Genomic DNA, 12,560 nt, shown 5'->3' on the forward strand with positions numbered 1-12,560 from the left:
ACTAAAAATACAAAAATTAGCCAGGTGTGCTGGCAGGTGCCTATAATCCCAGCTACTTGGGAGGCTGAGCAGGAGAATCACTTGAATCCAGGAGGCGGAGGTTGCAGTGAACTGAGATCGCGCCACTGCATTCCAGCCTGGGTGGCAGAGCGAGGCTCCGTCTCAAAAAAGAAGAAGAAGGATAACGTGAGAGACTGACAAATTTGACTTAATATCTTCTGGACATCAAAGGACATCATTGAGAGAGTGATAAGCCGACTTCCAGACCAAGAGATTATTCACAGAACGTACCTTACAAAAGGCTGTATCCAGAATATTCCAAAGAAAAACCCTACAAAGAAAACGATCAAAGACAAACAAACCAGTTTTTTAAATGAGCAAAAGACTTGAATAAGCGCTTCACAGAAGAGGATTCCAGGTAGCCAATAATGTGGGAGAAGTTCCTAAGCAGCAGGAATATCAGGAAAATGCAAATTAAGCCACAAAGAAATACCGCTACCTCCCATCAGAAAGGCTAAAATTTAAAATTCGAACATACCAAGTGTTGGCAAGGACATGGAGCAACCAGAACGCTCACACACTGCTGGTGGGATGTGCACTGGTGCAGACACTTCAGAAAACCATTTATGCCAACCCTGTGACTTACGTTGCCCAAGTCCACTTAGCGTGTGCCCAAGAGAAGTGGCCTCAGTATCCACAGAGCGGCACAGTCGTGGCAGCTTCACTCGTCTCCAAAACCTCGGAGCAGCCCTAGTCCCCAGAGCAGCGGAGTGGGTGCAGCGGTCAGGGTTCACAAACCCAGCCGTGAGAGACCGAAGCTCGTCACACTCGGCAGCGTGGACGAAGCCTGCATGGAAGAAGCCAGACGCACAAGTGGCAAAATGTCCCTGTTTTATCATGCCATTTGTATCAAGTTCAAAATCAGGCGAATCTCTGGCCACGGAAGTTGGAGAAGTGTGCGGTGGGGATCCACAGAGATGGACACGGGAGACACTTTGGGTGCTGGAATGTTCTTTATTTAAATTTTACTTTAGAGATAGGGTCTCGTTCTGTTACCCAGGCTGGAGCGGCACGATTACAGCTCGTTGCAGCCTCGACCTCCTGGGCTCAACCGATCCTCCCGCCTCAGCCTCCCAAGGTGATGGGATTACGGGCGTGAGCTGCCACACCTGCCCTGGAACATCCTATGTTGAGCTTTGGGCAGTGGGTCCACAGGTGCATATGCATCTGTGATTGGCATACCTCACCATGTGCCACTCAGTAAGTAATTTACTTTAAACGCAGGACTTGGCAGGTGCAGTGGGAGGGTGGCTTGGGGCCGGGAGCTTGAAACCAGCCTGGGCAACATGACAAAAGCCCGTCTCTACAAAAAATACGAAAAATTAGCCAGGCGTGGTGGCACATGCCTGTAGCCCCACTACTCAGGGGGCTGAGGTGGGAGGATCACTTGAGGCCAGGAGGTTGAGGCTGCAATGAGCCTCGATCACACCACTGCACTCCAGCCTGGGGCATGGAGTGAGAGCCTGTGTCAAACATATATATATTTAATTTTTTAAAAAGTTTTACGTAGGCCTTGGAGTTTGCGGTGGCAGATACACTCAAGCTTCTATTGCCTCTGTGCTTTAAATTGAAGACAAAAGCTTTCCAGAGACTAAGGTGGGAAATGGGAAACAGATGTCCAGGTGGCGACTCTCCTCAGAGGCTGAGTGTGGATCCTGCAAATGCAGGAAGCCCGCCAGCTGCAGAGCCCCAGGAGGCACGGGAAGTGGGGGCTCAGCTTCCTCCGAGAAGCTGGACTGGAAACAGGGTCTCCAGGGGGCCTTTATGAGGGGCACGGTGTTCTGGCCACAGCTGAGGACGGAGCTGGGGCTCCGTGCTGAAACCAGAGGGACACAGGTGACACCCTCGCTGGAGGTGCAGGGACGCTTCTCAGCCGACAGCACTTCTGGCCTTCCAGGGCTGCTGGGCCACACCGCAGGCAAAGGACTGCTGGGCCACACCGCGGGCACAGGAAGGGGGCACCCATGCCAGGCACACAGGGAGGGCGGCTCCTCTGCAGGGCGGTGTGGGGCAGGAGCAGTCGGGGCTGTGGGGCCTCTCGCCAGCCACACACACTAACACTGTGATGTCAACACTGAGTGTCGACTGGATTGAAGGATGCAGAGCATTGATCCTGGGTGTGTCTGTGGGGCTGCCGCCAAAAGAGATTCACAATTGAGTCTGGCTGGGGGAGGCAGACCCGCCCTGAATCTGGGTGGGCAGCATCTCATCAGCTGCCAGCGATGCTGGAATATAAAGCAGGCAGAAAAATGTGCAAAGGCGAGGCGGGCCGAGGCTCCCAGCCTACATCTTTCTCCCGGGCTGGATGCTTCCCGCCCTCGAACATCAGGCTCCCAGTTCTTCAGGTCTGGGGCTCAGACTCGCTCTCCTTGCTCCTCAAGCTGCAGACAGACGGCCTATTGTGGGGCCCTGTGATCGTGTGAGTTAACACTTAATAAACTCTCCTTTATGTGTGTTTGTGTGTATATATATCCTGTGAGTTCTGTCCCTCCAGAGAACCCTGACTAATACACACATTAAGCTGGAGATTGGATGAAGCAAAAGAAACCTTAAAGGCAAGGATCTCTGGGAAGATGCTGTGTCTGTGACGTGGAGGTGTGGGCCCCACGGAAAGAGGCTTCAGGCTTTATGACAGAGCCGCTGGAGGAAGGACGGGATGAGACATGAAAGCTCAATGGGAGGACGGAAGATGAACTGGAAGTTGTCTTCCAAAAAGTGGTACAAAATACATAAAGAGAAGGAAAATCAAAGAGAAAAGACGTTTAAAATGGCAGATTCTGTCAAGAAGGTCCAACACAGGAATAACGGGTTCCGGGAAGAAGGGAGCGCAGGGAAGGGAGGACATTCCTCAGGGCTTCATCGCAGACGGGTTTCCAGACGCGAGGGCGTGGGAGCCGCACCAGCAGCTTTGTGCCGTGGCCCGAGATGGGTGGAGAGAGACCCCCCGTGGGAAATGTTGTCGTGAAATTTCCCAACGCTAGCAAAAATGTAGGAACCTCCAAACCTCCAGAAGAGCAGCTGACGTCAGAGGGGCAGGAATAGAAATGGGTTCTGGGGTCTCGGCGGCAGTTCTGGGAGCAAAGCCCGCCTGTGCTGAGGAAACGTTATCTCCGCCCAGAGGTCCCGGCCCCGCTGAACCGTCACAGACCCTGGATGTGCACATCTCCCAGGACAAAGGCCAGGACTCCATGGACTTTATCTTGGGAAACACCCAGCGATGTGCTTCGCCACCACCTGGAGGCCGGAAGGCGTGGACCCAGGGCATGGGGCGTGTGGGTCAGGCCCAAGACCCTGCAGGCAGGAGCTGGAGAGCGGCTGGATGGGAAACAGGAACAGCAGAGCCAGATGGGCATTGCCCCGAAAGCAGCAGGAGGCTGAGCTGTTGATGTCCTCGCGCAGCCAGAGTATCGCCAACGGGGAACGCGCTGATTCAGCTAAAACTCTAATTCTGCCGTCTTCGGAGGCCGCGTTCCGGGGGGAGACATCCACACCGAATGCCAAGAGGCCACAACCCAAGGACGTTGTCTGGAAACACGGAGGCAAACGCGCGGCCATTTCAGCATCGGCCTGCAGCAGCCAACCATGCGGTGGGCGGGGCGGGGGCTGACGCCTGCTTTTTCTGTTTTTTTTTGAGGTGTGTCTCTCTCTGTCACCCAGGCTGGTGTGCAGAGGTGCGATCTCAGCTCACTGCAACCTCCGCCTTCTGGGTTCAAGCGATTCTCCTGCCTCAGCCTCCTGAGTAGCTGGGACTACAGGCACGCACCACCACACCCAGCTGATCTTTGTATTTTTAGTAGGGACGGGGTCTCACCATGTTGGCCAGGGTGGTCTCGATCTCTTGACCTCGTGATCCGCCTGCCTTGGCCTCCAAAGTGCTGGGATTACAGGCGTGAGCCGCCGCGCCCGGCCTGCGCCTGCTTTTTCTTACAAGCCTTGTAGAATCACTCGGCGTTTATGCATGAATATGACTTTGATGAAAATAAAAATCTTCAAGTGTGTTGAAACAGCAGCAGAGGCTGTGCCTCTCGCCACAGACAGTACCCTCAGGTGGCCTCGTTGGGCCTGGAGAAGCTGAGTCCGACGGTGCTGAGCAGGCAGCTCTTGCGTCTGCAGGAGCGGTTTGGCGTGGTCCCGGGTGAGTCCACGGTTCGGTGCGGTCCGGGTGAGTCCGGCCCCACACGCTCGCGTGGCCAGGCTTATGTTCTGTGACTGCGCCGCTGGTTGTTCAGGCACCAACCTTCCCAGAGAGCCGCTTCCTGCCTCCCGCCCAGCTCCTGGAGAGTGCCCGCAAGGTGGGCCCTGCCGCTGAGCAGCCGACCGGCCTGTGAGCTCCTCCGCCCACCTGGGGTGACTCCGGGGGGCTTCCTGCCTCCTGGCTGGCTGCAGAGCTGAGGGTGAGTGCTGAGTCCCAGTCCCCAGGACTCTGCGGCCACTCCTCCCAGGCCCCTCTGGACAGACTGATGGCCACACCTGCCTGTGTCGTCGGACACCAAGGGAAGCCAGGCCCCTTTGTTCCCAGGACCCCCGCAGGGGCCGGGAAGACGCGTTGAGGCCCCATGCACGGGGCCGTGCATCTCGGGGGAGGGGTGCAGGCTGGTGCCTGTCTGGCAGTTTGGGTTTATCTGGATTTTGCAGCGTTTCTAGGTTCTCGGCATGGGTAGCTTGCAGCCCAGATCCCTTCCATCAGTGCAGTACTGTATCCAGCCTTTGGACACAGTATCCTGCTGGCAAAATTATGCCAAAAAGCGTGGAAATGTCAGGAAACCTGCTCCCGTCTGTCTGTAGGGCTGAAGGAACCACCTCTGCAGGAACCCCCGGGCTGCCAACTGTGCCCTCTCTGAGTAACTTCTCCCTTCTCCCTTCCAAAAGTGTGCCGGGCTTCGTGTAGGGGCTGCACAGAAGGGCCCATGTTTTAAAGGGGTGACAGCCCCTGGGGTGCCCGGTGCACGCGGGTAGTGGAGACTTCATTTCCAGGAAGGAGGAAGGTGGGAGGCGGGTGCCCTTGTCACCCCTTGGACCTGGGGCAGGTGGCGGATTCCTGGGTGAGGCCTCTGCTGGAAGCTTGCGCCCTGGTGGCTGCATTCCAGGAAGGCTGCCCTCCCTGACAAGCCCCAACTTCTAGACTTGCCATGAACTGCACAGACGCCCACTGTGGCCGGTAGGTGGGGTCCCTGCCTCACGGTGCTCCCAGGCATTGGAGCAAGTGCTGGCAGGTGCCTACACGTCTCGAGAGTGTGGGTCACAGGGACCTTGGGTGAGATAGGGCCAGAACCGGGCAGGGACCTCAGGGCAGATGGTGACCTGCTCCCCACGGCTGCATTCTGGGCGTGGGTATATGGGACTCTGCCAGGTTGGCATTCTGCTGAGGACAAGGTAACCCGCTAGGACCACTGGCGGACAGACCATGGTAGGAAGGGGCTCAGTGGGACCTCGGTGCCCTCCCTGGGCGCCCTCGGGATCTAGAGTGGAGTCTGCTGAGGCTGCTGGATAGTGTGGACGTGTGTGTCAGTGTGGAGTCTGGTGAGTGATGGAGAGTGTGGGTGTGTGTGTCAGTGTGGAGTCTGCTGAGTGATGGAGAGTGTGGGTGTGTGTGTCAGTGTGGAGTCTGCTGAGTGATGGAGAGTGTGGGTGTGTGTGTCAGTGTGGAGTCTGCTGAGTGATGGAGAGTGTGGGTGTGTGTGTCAGTGTGGAGTCTGCTGAGGCTGATGGAGAGTGTGGACGTGTGTGTCAGTGTGGAGTCTGGTGAGTGATGGAGAGTGTGGACGTGTGTGTCAGTGTGAAGTCTGCTGAGGCTGATGGAGAGTGTGGGTGTGTGTGTCAGTGTGGAGTCTGCTGAGTGATGGAGAGTGTGGGCGTGTGTGTCAGTGTGGAGTCTGGTGAGTGATGGAGAGTGTGGACGTGTGTGTCATTGTGGAGTCGGCTGAGTGATGGAGAGTGTGGACGTGTGTGTCAGTGTGGAGTGTGCTGAGGCTGGTTGAGAGTGTGTACGTGTGTGTCAGTGTGCACTGTGCTGAGTGATGGAGAGTGTGGACGTGTGTGTCAGTGTGCAGTGTGCTGAGGCTGATGGAGAGTGTGGACGTGTGTCAGTGTGGAGTCTACTGAGGCTGATGGAGAGTGTGGATGTGTGTGTCAGTGTGGAGTCTACTGAGTGACGGAGAGTGTGGACGTGTGTGTCAGTGTGCAGTGTGCTGAGGCTGATGGAGAGTGTGGACGTGTGTGTCAGTGTGGAGTGTGCTGAGGCTGGTTGAGAGTGTGTACGTGTGTGTCAGTGTGCACTGTGCTGAGTGATGGAGAGTGTGGACGTGTGTGTCAGTGTGCAGTGTGCTGAGGCTGATGGAGAGTGTGGACGTGTGTCAGTGTGGAGTCTACTGAGGCTGATGGAGAGTGTGGATGTGTGTGTCAGTGTGGAGTCTACTGAGTGACGGAGAGTGTGGACGTGTGTGTCAGTGTGCAGTGTGCTGAGGCTGATGGAGAGTGTGGACGTGTGTGTCAGTGTGGAGTGTGCTGAGGCTGGTTGAGAGTGTGTACGTGTGTGTCAGTGTGCACTGTGCTGAGTGATGGAGAGTGTGGACGTGTGTGTCAGTGTGCAGTGTGCTGAGGCTGATGGAGAGTGTGGACGTGTGTCAGTGTGGAGTCTACTGAGGCTGATGGAGAGTGTGGATGTGTGTGTCAGTGTGGAGTCTACTGAGTGACGGAGAGTGTGGACGTGTGTGTCAGTGTGCAGTGTGCTGAGGCTGATGGAGAGTGTGGACGTGTGTGTCAGTGTGGAGTCTGCTGAGGCTGGTTGAGAGTGTGGACGTGTGTGTCAGTGTGCACTGTGCTGAGTGATGGAGAGTGTGGACGTGTGTGTCAGTGTGCAGTGTGCTGAGTGATGGAGAGTGTGGACGTGTGTCAGTGTGGAGTCTGCTGAGTGATGGAGAGTGTGGGTGTGTGTGTCAGTGTGGAGTCTGCTGAGGCTGATGGAGAGTGTGGACGTGTGTGTCAGTGTGGAGTCTGCTGAGTGATGGAGAGTGTGGACGTGTGTGTCAGTGTGGACTCTGGTGAGTGATGGAGAGTGTGGACGTGTGTGTCAGTGTGGAGTCTGCTGAGTGATGGAGAGTGTGGACGTGTGTGTCAGTGTAGAGTCTGCTGAGACTGATGGAGAGTGTGGACGTGTGTGTCAGTGTGGAGTCTGCTGAGGCTGATGGAGAGTGTGGACGTGTGTGTCAGTGTGGAGTCTGCTGAGTGATGGAGAGTGTGGGTGTGTGTGTCAGTGTGGAGTCTGCTGAGGCTGATGGAGAGTGTGGATGTGTGTGTCAGTGTGGAGTCTGCTGAGTGATGGAGAGTGTGGGTGTGTGTGTCAGTGTGGAGTCTGCTGAGGCTGATGGAGAGTGTGGACGTGTGTGTCAGTGTGGAGTCTGCTGAGTGATGGAGAGTGTGGGCGTGTGTGTCAGTGTGGAGTCTGCTGAGGCTGATGGAGAGTGTGGATGTGTGTGTCAGTGTGGAGTCTGCTGAGTGATGGAGAGTGTGGATGTGTGTGTCAGTGTGGAGTGTGCTGAGGCTTATGGAGAGTGTGGACGTGTGTGTCCCTGTGGAGTCTGCTGAGTGATGGAGAGTGTGGACGTGTGTGTCAGTGTGGAGTCTGCTGAGTGATGGAGAGTGTGGACGTGTGTGTCAGTGTGGAGTCTGCTGAGTGATGGGGAGTGTGGGTGTGTGTGTCAGTGTGGAGTCTGGTGAGTGATGGAGTGTGGACGTGTGTGTCAGTGTGGAGTCTGGTGAGTGATGGAGAGTGTGGGCGTGTGTGTCAGTGTGGAGTCTGGTGAGTGATGGAGTGTGGACGTGTGTGTCAGTGTGGAGTCTGGTGAGTGATGGAGAGTGTGGGCGTGTGTGTCAGTGTGGAGTCTGGTGAGTGATGGAGAGTGTGGACGTGTGTGTCAGTGTGGAGTCTGCTGAGTGACGGAGAGTGTGGAAGTGTGTGTCAGTGTGGAGTCTGCTGAGTGATGGAGAGTGTGGATGTGTGTGTCAGTGTGGAGTGTGCTGAGGCTGATGGAGAGTGTGGACGTGTGTGTCAGTGTGGACTCTGGTGAGTGATGGAGAGTGTGGACGTGTGTGTCAGTGTGGACTCTGGTGAGTGATGGAGAGTGTGGACGTGTGTGTCAGTGTGGAGTCTGGTGAGTGATGGAGAGTGTGGGCGTGTGTGTCAGTGTGGAGTCTGGTGAGTGATGGAGAGTGTGGACGTGTGTGTCAGTGTGGAGTCTGCTGAGTGATGGAGAGTGTGGAAGTGTGTGTCAGTGTGGAGTCTGCTGAGTGATGGAGAGTGTGGATGTGTGTGTCAGTGTGGAGTGTGCTGAGGCTGATGGAGAGTGTGGGCGTGTGTGTCAGTGTGGAGTCTGGTGAGTGATGGAGAGTGTGGGCGTGTGTGTCAGTGTGGAGTCTGGTGAGTGATGGAGAGTGTGGACGTGTGTGTCAGTGTGAAGTCTGCTGAGGCTGATGGAGAGCGTGGATGTGTGTGTCAGTGTGGAGTCTGGTGAGTGATGGAGAGTGTGGGCGTGTGTGTCAGTGTGGAGTCTGGTGAGTGATGGAGAGTGTGGATGTGTGTGTCAGTGTGGAGTCTGCTGAGTGATGGAGAGTGTGGACGTGTGTGTCCCTGTGGAGTCTGCTGAGTGATGGAGAGTGTGGACGTGTGTGTCAGTGTGGAGTCTGGTGAGTGATGGAGAGTGTGGGCGTGTGTGTCAGTGTGGAGTCTGGTGAGTGATGGAGAGTGTGGACGTGTGTGTCAGTGTGGGGTCTGCTGAGTGATGGAGAATGTGGACGTGTGTGTCAGTGTGGAGTCTGGTGAGTGATGGAGAGTGTGGACGTGTGTGTCAGTGTGGAATGTGCTGAGGCTGATGGAGGGTGTGGACGCGCGTGTGTCTCAGTCCTTGCCGATTGTGGGGCCTGCAGCAGGCATGCGACCCACAATGACCAGCCAGCCTTGTCCAGGAGGGTTCCACGTGCCAGCAGAAGGGCAGGGCACAAACTCAGATGCCAGCACCAGTCGGGAACCTTCTGAGGAAAGATGAGGAGGCCTGGACCTGCCGCCCAAATGCGAGGGAGACCCCAGGGCCAGCGGGACCCCTAGCCTGGGCTGGATGGACCCCAGCAGGTCCCAAGTGGTGGTTTGGGGGGTGGGGTCCGGGTAAAGGTGCAAGAGGCTGGAACGACATGCACAGCCCCTCTGCCCTGAGCCTGCAGTGCTGACCTGGCCCCTCCCTTTCAGCGCTGTGTCCCCACGCGGCCATGCAGCAGCGCCTGGCAGCCCTGCGGCACCTGTGCCACAAGCAGTTTGTGGCGGTGCGTGAGCGGGAGGGGCTGGCGGGCTGCGACCGTGGCCTGAGCCACAGACTTTGCTCTGGGCTACTCGCTGTGCACCACGGCGTGCACGGGCGTCCCAAGAAGGGCCGCGTCTCGCCCCAGAGCTGGGAAACCGGGCCAAGCCTGGGGGAAGGGGGGCCATGGGCCCCGGCTCTGGGCCGTGGCACCGGGGTGGGCCAGCATCTGAGCTGTGCGGGGGGCAAAGAGGGCTCCCACCAAGCCCCTGTTCAGCCTCTGGAGCCGCCTGGAAACCGCCTCCCTCCCCTGTCTGCTTTACAGGAGAGCCTGTCTCAGGAGAACTGGGCTGACCACGTTCAAGTGAGTCCGTGTCCTGCCCCATGGGGCTGCAGAGCGCTGGGCAGCTGTCTGGAGGGCACAGGCCCAGAGCGTGTGGGCGAAAGCGGGCAGACTGAGGCCTTCGTTGGGGCCGCTGACCCCAGACCCTGTGTTGGGGCGTGTGCCTGGCAGGCAGGTGCGGGGTTCCCGGGCCGGGCAGCCTGCTCGGAAGCCGAGGGCCGCGGGGGAGCCTGGCTGGGCCTCGTTCCAGGCAGATGGCAGCGTCAGTGCCACCCAAACCGGCCGGCGGAGCTGCCTGTGCAGTCAGGTGGGGGCCGAGAGTCCCCGGAGAGGTGCGGGGCCTGGGCGAGGCCGGAAGGAGGAAGGCCAGGCCCCCCAGTGCCAGCACGGAGCCGGCCGGAAGGGCAGCGGACGTCCTGAAGAATGCGGGCGGCTTCCACGTATTGTCGTCCACGTGGGAACCCACGCCGGGGAAGCAGCCTCGGGTTGCTGGGCCTGAAGCCAGCGAGGCAGGCGGACCCTCCTTGAGGCCGTGGGTGGGAGGTCATGCGGGAGCTCAGCCTCCCAGGTGGGTCCCCCCACTTCCCACGTGACACTCAGGCCACCCTGGACCCACGGACTCCGGGACCTTGCCGGGAGGGAGACCCTCGGAGCTTGTGCTGGGCCCTGGATTTCCTGGCAGGGGCTGAGGGCCCAGCAGGCCTGTGGGTGGCTCTGCTCCCAGGCTGGCACTGCCACAGGCGCTGCAGGGTGGGAAGAGCTCACCCTGGCGAGGACGAGGCTTCTCGGGACCCGTTTGGTCACTGCTGCCTGGAGGCCACCCCTTCTCCCAGGCCGTGGGTGAATGGGCATCCCTGACCTCCTGAGCCCGGCCAGCCAAACCCCACAAAGTGAGGAGGACGAGGGGAAGGGGCAGAGGGGCTCCCCTGGCAAGAAGAGGAGCGTGGATGGGGCAGGTTAGGCAGGTGCTCCAGAAAACCCACGGTGCTCCAGAAAACCCACCGGGCTCCTGGGACCTGCGGTGCAGGTGAAAGCCTGGTGAGAGCAGGAGGGCTAGCGGAGGCTGGGAGGCCGGGAGGGCTAGTGGAGGCTGGGAGGCCGGAAGGGTCAGCGGAGGCTGGGAGGCCAGGAGGGTCGGCGGAGGCTGGGAGGCCGGGAGGGCTAGCGGAGGCTGGGAGGCTGGGAGGGCTAGCGGAGGCTGGGAGGCCGGGAGAGCTAGCGGAGGCTGGGAGGCCGGGAGGGCTGGCGAGGGCTGGTGGAGGCTGGGAGTCCAGGAGGGCCGGCGGAGGCTTGGAGGCCGGGAGGGTCGGCAGAGCCTGGGAGGCCGGGAGGGTCGGCGGAGGCTGGGAGGCTGGGAGGGCTGGCGGAGGCTGGGAGGCCGGGAGGGTTGGCCAAGGCTGGGAGTCCGGGAGGGCTAGCGGAGGCTGGGAGGCTGGGAGGGCTAGCAGAGGCTGGGAGGCCGGGAGGGCCGGTGGAGGCTGGGAGGCCGGGAGGGCTGGCGAGGGCTGGTGGAGGCTGGGAGTCCAGGAGGGCCGGCGGAGGCTTGGAGGCCGGGAGGGTCGGCAGAGCCTGGGAGGCCGGGAGGGTCGGCGGAGGCTGGGAGGCCGGGAGGGCTGGCGGAGACTTGGAGGCCGGGAGGGCTGGCGGAGGCTGGGAGGCCGGAAGGGTCGGCGGAGGCTGGGAGGCCAGGAGGGTCGGCGGAGGCTGGGAGGCCGGGAGGGCTAGCGGAGGCTGGGAGGCCAGGAGGGCTAGCGGAGGCTGGGAGGCCAGGAGGGTTGGCGGAGGCTGGGAGGCTGGGAGGGTCGGCGGAGGCTGGGAGGCAGGGAGAGGCTGGCCAGGGCTGAGCTGCAGTGGACAGCCTTTGCCTCAGTGCCTCCATCTCCGCTGCTTCGGTCCTGTGGAACCAACCCAGGGCCTCAGGCGGGATGGGCACCGCAGGCCTCAGGTGGACAGCCGCCCCTCCTCCCAGAGTGCTCAGAGCCAGCCTGTGAGGTCGGGGTCTTTGGGAGTCCCTCAGGGCAGAGCCATGTCCCCGTCCCCATCTTCATGGACCCTCCTCACAGGGCCTGGTGGGACAGAGCCCGTGGCTTCAGGAGCAGCTGTCTCAGCTGCTGGCCTCCCTCGGTGACCCAGGCATGGCCGCTCGGTGCGCCCTGAACCTCCCGCTGCCCGAGGACCGGCTGCCGGCCACAGTGGCTGCGGAGCTCAGCCGGCTCCGGCTCCAGGGGAGGTGAGCACCCCAGGGTGGCCCCTGCCCTTGGGACAGCAGCTCACCAATCTGCACACCAGTGGCTTGAGAATCAGAAACGGAGAGCACAGAGCAAACAGCACAGCTGTGCACGGAGCTGAGACAGCGGGGCCCGCAGCCTCGGCCGGGCCAACCCACGCAGGGTCTGGGGGGCAGTCACCTGGGAGGAGGGGCAGGAGCAGGGGTCGTGCCGGGGCCTGGACTGAGCCTGTGTGGGAGGAGGAGCCAGGACTCCAGACGCCCCCAGCAAACAGGCCCTGAGCATTCCCCTCCGGCCCTGCGGTCAGAGTGGGTGGGGACCAGGGACCCAGGGACATGGGAACGCCACCAGCTCTGCTTCTCCCAGGGCGGCTGAGGCTGACTCGAGGCTCGACGTGAAGGACGTGAAGGACCATTACTACCAGCTACCCATCCCCAGGGAGAACGTCTACCTCCTGGCCTCGCGGGAAGACCTGGCCAGACACGAGGATGCCCTCCTGCAGGTCAGGGGCAGCGCCCGGTGGCAGGACCCCCTGCCGAGAGCTGGAGGATCCTCAGAGGCGTGGCATTTGGAGGGAAGCGCAGCCTCTGGGCAGGGACCCACCAGGTGCCCCAGAGCTGCTGTGAGGGCAGCCGTTCCCCG

General features: G+C 60.0%; 1 protein-coding gene across 1 annotated transcript in view; it reads left to right on the forward strand.

Annotated features, from left to right (window-relative positions):
- Positions 1-12,560, forward strand: part of EXD3 (exonuclease 3'-5' domain containing 3) — an 80,957-nt gene that overhangs the window by 37,278 nt on the left and 31,119 nt on the right. The window contains 5 exon segments of the mRNA XM_064366070.1: positions 4,095-4,195; positions 9,299-9,372; positions 9,673-9,711; positions 11,754-11,920; positions 12,285-12,420. Coding sequence (XP_064222140.1) covers positions 4,095-4,195; positions 9,299-9,372; positions 9,673-9,711; positions 11,754-11,920; positions 12,285-12,420 — 517 coding nt within the window.

The sequence above is a fragment of the Aotus nancymaae genome, unplaced genomic scaffold (assembly GCF_030222135.1).
Source record: "Aotus nancymaae isolate 86718 unplaced genomic scaffold, 86718_ANA_hifiasm-v0.15.2.pri h1tg000063l, whole genome shotgun sequence".
In the NCBI taxonomy this organism is placed as follows: Eukaryota; Metazoa; Chordata; class Mammalia; order Primates; family Aotidae; genus Aotus; species Aotus nancymaae.